Source organism: Carlito syrichta, unplaced genomic scaffold (genome assembly GCF_000164805.1).
Source record: "Carlito syrichta isolate Samal-C Ts95f unplaced genomic scaffold, Tarsius_syrichta-2.0.1 Scaffold135687, whole genome shotgun sequence".
In the NCBI taxonomy this organism is placed as follows: domain Eukaryota; kingdom Metazoa; phylum Chordata; class Mammalia; order Primates; family Tarsiidae; genus Carlito; species Carlito syrichta.
In genome coordinates, this window is record NW_007079783.1 from 251,409 (window position 1) to 257,906 (window position 6,498).

Sequence of the window (6,498 nt, forward strand, 5' to 3'; positions counted from 1 at the left end):
TACCACAGACTCAGTGAGTACTAACCTGAAAGTGGAATTCAAACATGGGGCAATGTGATTCTGATTCAATGAGCATTTTGGCATACACTGAGGCTGCAGGCTTTGATTCTGGTACAACTCTACTTAGTAGTGAACTTCTTTGCCTTTTCTTTTCTTGTCTTTTCACGTACATTGCCAAGAGAATATTCCGCTAATTTTACTCTGTTCAGCATCTGCCTTTTTGGTCCTATACTGGGGTGAATGTTACCCTGGGACAGGGTCTGAGCATTAGAGAACAGTCTCCTCCTCTCTAATGATAACGGTAAAGAGTGTTTATGTCTGGCATAGCTTCAGATTAAGAGAAGACCTTGCTCATTTGATTCTGCTAAGTCCAAACATGTCCCATATCATCTAAACTTCCAAGTTAAACCGATGAGACACATATAAGTAGGAGACAAAGAAGGAATAGATGACATTATTATAAATATTGTCAACGAACTGTGTGGGTCCACTTGGATGTAGATTTTCTCCCCTCTCCACTTCCCAAGGCAGCAAGGCCAACCCCTTCTCCTCCTTCTCCTCCTCAGTCTCTTCACCACAGAAATGAAGGATGAAGACTGTTACAATGACCCACCTCCACTTAATGAATAGGAAATATATTTTCTCTTTCTTATGATTTTCTTAACATTTTATTTTCTCTAGCTTATATTATTCTAAGAATACTAATGCACATGACATACAAAATATATATTCATCAACTATTTATGTTATCAGTAAAGCTTCTGGTCAACAGTGAGCTATTAATAGTTATGTTTTAGGAGCACCAAAAGTTATACACACATCTTCTAGTGCGCAGGGGGTAGGTGGCCCTAACCCCTGCATGTTTCAAGAGTCAACTGTAGTAAGGAAATTCTAAGAATGCTGAGCATTTGTCTAAATTACCTCACAATGAACAAACACAGGCAACATGAAAGATGAGACTCCTATCTTCCAGTCACCACAATCTACTTACTTTTTCTCCTTTCAGAAATGTAATCCGGGAGGAGTCTGCATTCCACCTCTCCTCAAAGTCCTTGGCAGCCTGAGCTGAATAGCTCTGCGTGTAGCACCTCACTGATGATTCATAGCTCAGGTCTCCGCTTCGGGTGATGGGCACCTGGAGTATGCCCTCCTTCTCCTTCACCAGGAGCAAGTCCTTGGCAAACTGCATGCTGGGCACTGGGTAGGCAGAGGGAAACAGAGGCACCATCAGCGGGAGACAGAGCGGCAGTGGCTGCAGACCCACTAGCCCTCAGCAGCCACTTGGCAGGTGGCTCACACTGTGATCTCAGCACCAAAGGCCAGCAAGGTTGACCAGTTATAGGTGGAGAGTGGGCAGTGAGCTGCTTGCACTGTTCGTGTGGCTCCAATGAAATGATCAGTTTTGCAGCTGTCTTTGTTCAGCTTTAAGATGTGGTGGTCATTCTCTCAAATACAGGCAGGTAATGTAAAAAAAAGGTGTGAGAAAAATTTTGATAGTGACTTGGGCACTCCAAAGAGTTACTTTTCCTACTAAGGCGGCAATAAGGAAAACAGCAGTGCTAGTCTGATGATAAACAGCCACTCATGTGGGTTCTGGGGCCAGGGAGACAATAGGGAAGGGTGGGGACATAGGAAAAGAAGAAAGAGCAAGCTTCAAGTTGCCAGATCTTCTTATTTTCAAGGAAAGTCAGAGACTCAGATTTTTATGCTCCTGAATTTAAAAGTAGCAATGAAGATAGTAAAAATAAAGTCCATATAAGTCCAAACAAAACACACCCAACAGGCTAATTCTGACCAGTGGACTCTAGTCTGTGACCACTGCCCTAGAATTTCCTCTTCTTTTATGACCCAAGTTCCTGTTTGGCTGTAGCATGGCACCTTAGCCAACTCATGGTTAAAAACAAGGGCTGTGGAGTGAACAAGCCTGAATTTCCATCCCAGCTACCACTTATTAGCTGTGTGACACAGGGCATACTACTTACATTTTATGAGCCTTGGGTTTTTTTCATATATAATTAGAAATATTAATATGCAATATAGAATTTTTGGTAGGATGAAATTTTTTTCTTTTTTTTTTTTTGAGTTGGAGTCGCACTCTGTCACCCAGACTGGAGCGCAGTCGCACGCTTCTGGCCACCGCAGCCTCGACCTGCTGGGCAATCCTTCCACCTCAGCCTTCCAAGTAGCTGAAACTACAGGGACGCGCTACCATGTCCGGCTAATTTTTTTATTTATCGTAGAGTTGAGGTCTCGCCAAGTTGCCCTGGTGGGTCTCGAACCCGTGGGCTCAGGCAATTCACTCACCTCTGCCTCCCAAAGCCCGGGATTACAGGCTGAGCCACCGAACCTGGCCAGGATGGAATTTAATGAGACAATCAATGAGTAGTACCCAATATAGGACCTGACTCACAGCAGGCACTTATATTTTGGTAAGAATTAATATATTACAGTTTGTATTTGCCTCCTGATTCTAGGATTCTCGATATGAAGGATAATTTTTTTCTCTTACTTTGCATTAAGATATTTCCCCTTCCAAGACCAATATCTGGTTATTAATTTCTTCATGGATAATGCAAGGAGGCATGATGTCAAAGCCCCCTGAGGTGAAATTAGCCTGTGGGCCTATAGAAAGCTGGCCCTAAAGGTGTAAGTCTCTATTTCCTGGCCACCTCCCATATGTATCCCATGAAACCTGGAAGGAAGAGACAGGACGGAGTGGGCTAAGCACCCAGGCATCTGCAGGTCAATGTGGAGAAAGCTGTGTGCCTCCAACTTACCCGCTCGAAACTGCTGGCTCTGACAAAAATAAAACCATCCCATCATCTGACCTAAGCCTCATAGTTCCTAATTGTTACTAAGTAACACCACACCTACAGGAAAGTTAACACCTTTATCATGAGACCAGACACACATAACAGTGAGGGCTCTGCCTTCCAGGGTGATGGTCTGTGCTCTCGTAAGGTGAGTGGCAATGACATCGCCTAGCACAGGGCAAGGACGCTTGTCACCAAGGAGAAAACAACACAAGCAAAGAAGCTTTTCTGCTCATGGCAGATGACTGAAGCTTGAGATTAGATTTTCTCACTGGCCTGATAGACCTCAAATCAGATGGGGAAGTTAGAGGCTAAAGTGGCCATGTTTAGGTTTTGCCATGCATTAATCAACCCCAAATTCCTCTTGAGCTGGGGGAGGGAGGAAGTGGCCACTTCTCATAACTGCTTGCCCAGAAACGATTCCTGCCTTTAAGAAGACCCCAATATCATAGAGACCGAAGGAAGGGACAGTGTAAGACAACAGGGAGCTGCAGAAGAGATTTAGGCACAGGGAGTTTAGGGTATGGGTCAGGCGTTGTGGGAAGGGTTTTCAGGCATATGATTTAGTTTCATTTTCTCGATACCCCTTATGGCAGCCCGACCCAGGGAATGGTGGCACTGGCCTGGGAGTCTGTTTCCCTAAGTGTAGAGCCCTTCTATTTCCACATTGATGGGGCACAAAACATGAAGAGGAGGGACCCATGGGCGCCTCTCCAAAGTATTTCCTGCATGCAGCCTGTTGACAGTTATCTTTTCATTTGTGCAAGTCATGCAACCTGAAACAGACAGTAGGACTCAGCCATGTTGAGCACCAGTCTCAGGTATAGGAAATGTTCTAGAAACACTGTTTCTCTGCTAATCTTAGTGACTGACAGAAGGAATGGGGGAAAGGGGGAGGGAGGAAGTGGCCACTTCTCATAACTGCTTGCCCAGAAACGATTCAGTGCCTGGAGTGTGATGGCTTCTTATGGACCATTGCTGATTTGAAGCCTTAGGAGAAATCCTGCCTCTGGTTCTCCTGAGTTAACAAGTAGGTATGCCATAGTTGCAGGCATGTGGTACTTAGTGGCTACAGGCCTTTCTTGTCTTGTGCAGTCAGCATCACTCATGCCATACCAGAGCCTAATTCCAGCTAACACAGGAGAAGAGGTAGGTAAAAAGCAGGTAAGCATCATGAGAGGATTTCAGGTCCTAAAATTAGCCCACTAGAAAAAGAATGGAAGGATCTAAGATCGCTCAGAAGATTGAAAGTTGATCCTATAAGGATTTTGAGTGATGGTAAGTATTGTTGCACAGAGGGCAGTGATCTTAAGCAAACCGTTCAACCTCAGTTTCATAAGTTGAAGGGCTGTTGGAAGGGTTAGAGATAATGTATGTAAAATCTTTCTAGTCTAGAATGTGCACATTGAGTGGCCTCAACAAAAGGTAGTTATTACTAGAAAGAAAGATAACCAACAGAAGGAAGCACTGAATAGTACAATGAGTTACTGAAACAGGTTTTGGGATTTCTTTCTCTGGAATAAGGTCTTGACTGAATACATATTATTTTTTTTATTTTTTTTGAGTTGGAGTTTCACTCCGTCACCCAGACTGAAGTGCAGTGGTCGCTCCTGGCCACCGCAGCCTTGACCCGCTGGGCTCTGGTGATCCTTCCACTTCAGCCTTCTGAGTAGCTGGAATTACAGGCACGTGCTACCACGCCCGGCTAATTTTTTATTTACTGTAGAGATGAGGTCTCGCTGCCCAGGTGGGTCTTGAACCCGCGGGCTCAGGCAATCCACTCACCTCAGCCTCCCAAAGGCGTGGGATTACAGGCTGAGCCACCAAGCCCGGCTACATATTATATTAGCCTCCCTGAGAGATGAGAACAATTTTGTTTAACATACTCAGTTGCTAAGTTGGCAACCCCAATGCCCATCAACAAAATACTAAGAAAATTTGAAATAAAACTTTCTGTGGTGATCAGAGTACAGTGGGGATTGTATGTTTTCCTGGAGTCTCACTGGTAAGTATGATAAATGACAGCTATGTCAGAAAGAAAGGAAATTAACATGTAATAAAACCTACTATATGCCAGATACGATAGCGGGCATTTTCACATAATTCATCTAATTTAACCCTTACAACAATTGTGTAAGGTAGGTATTTTCATTATTATAGATGGGTAAAGTAAGGCTCAGTAACCTTAAGCCTCTAGCCCAAGGCCAAAGGGCTAGAAAGTGTGGGGTTAAATTTATATTTTAAGACTTTACATTCACTTTCTACTACATCAGAGGGAAATTAATTATTTTTACATGCAAAAGAATCAGCAGTCATTTCAAGAATAAAAAGAACTGCTGGGTTATAGCTACATAAAAAAGAAAAAAAAGATAAAAAGAATAACTGGATTTCCTTCTTCTTTTCTGGCTTCACACACACATACACAAAAAAAGTAAAAAACCTATCAATTCTACTTCTGCACAAAATTAAAAGAATGTAGTATAATGCAAAGAGAATGAAGTTGGAGCTAAAAGCCTTAGAATGCATGCTGGTTCCTCTAGATACTAGATTTTGGGTGATACTCTGCTGATTCTCAGTTTCCTTATCTACTAAATCAGGCATGTCAACCAGACCACATGCAGCCCAGGATGGCTAGTAATGTGGTCCCATAAAATCTTTTATCATCATGTGTTTTTTAGCATTTCTTTTCTTCATGACCCATGTGTAGTTCCATGTTTGAAGTTCACAATCATACTTTATTCATGGCATTGCTTTTTTGGTGGTACATACATTTGTGAGCAGTTGTTTTCAAAGATGAAGCACATGAAGAGTAAAATTCGAACAAAACTTTCTGACAAGCACCTTGAAAACTCACTGAGAATTATGAACATTTCCATTGAACCAGATATTGATAGATTAGTTTTACAAAAACAAAGTCAAATTTCCCACAAGTTTTATATTGTTCTCATTTTTCTAAGCTTTATAATAAAAAAAATAAAAAATAAAATGTATATACACTAACTATATTATATAATTTATGTGCCACCCAAGACAATTCCTCTTTACTTGATGTGGTCCAGGGAAGTCAAAACTTGAACACTCCTGTACTAAACAGAAACAAAAGTAAAACCATGAGATTATAAGCAAAAAAGATAATGCTTAATGATCCACTTTGTAAACTCTGAAGTAGTATGCAACATAAAATTGTATGATTGTCATAATCTTGTTCATGGTTTAAAAGTTATCATTTTGTAACTCACAAACCTAAAAATAAAACGTAAAGCTATAAAACTTCTGGTAGAAAACAGGAGAAAATCTTGTAACCTTGAGTTAGGAAACTATTTCTTAGACACAATACTTAAAGTATGATCTATAACAGAAAAAGTTGATAAATGGGGTCACCTCAAAATGAGGAACTATTGCTCTTTGAAAGATACTGTTTACAGAACAAAAAGACAAGTAGCAGACTGGAATAAAATATTTTTAAAATACAAATCTTTGTCCAGAATCCACAACAATGCAATAACAGGGTGGACAACAACTCAATTAAAAAGCTCTAAATATCAACCTCCCATATGACCCCGCAATCCCCCCTACTGGGAATATATCCTGAAGAACTCAAATCACTGTATAAAAAAGATACCTGCACACGTATGTTTATCGCAGCATTGTTCACAATAGCAAGAACCTGGAAACAACCATGCTG

The 6,498-nt window shown here is 41.5% G+C and overlaps 1 protein-coding gene across 1 annotated transcript in view; it reads right to left on the minus strand.

Moving 5' to 3' along the window:
- Positions 1-6,498, minus strand: part of FRAS1 (Fraser extracellular matrix complex subunit 1) — a 195,434-nt gene that overhangs the window by 42,570 nt on the left and 146,366 nt on the right. Inside the window, exon 42 of the mRNA XM_021708269.1 lies at positions 992-1,197. Coding sequence (XP_021563944.1) covers positions 992-1,197 — 206 coding nt within the window. The remainder of the gene's footprint in view (positions 1-991; positions 1,198-6,498) is intronic.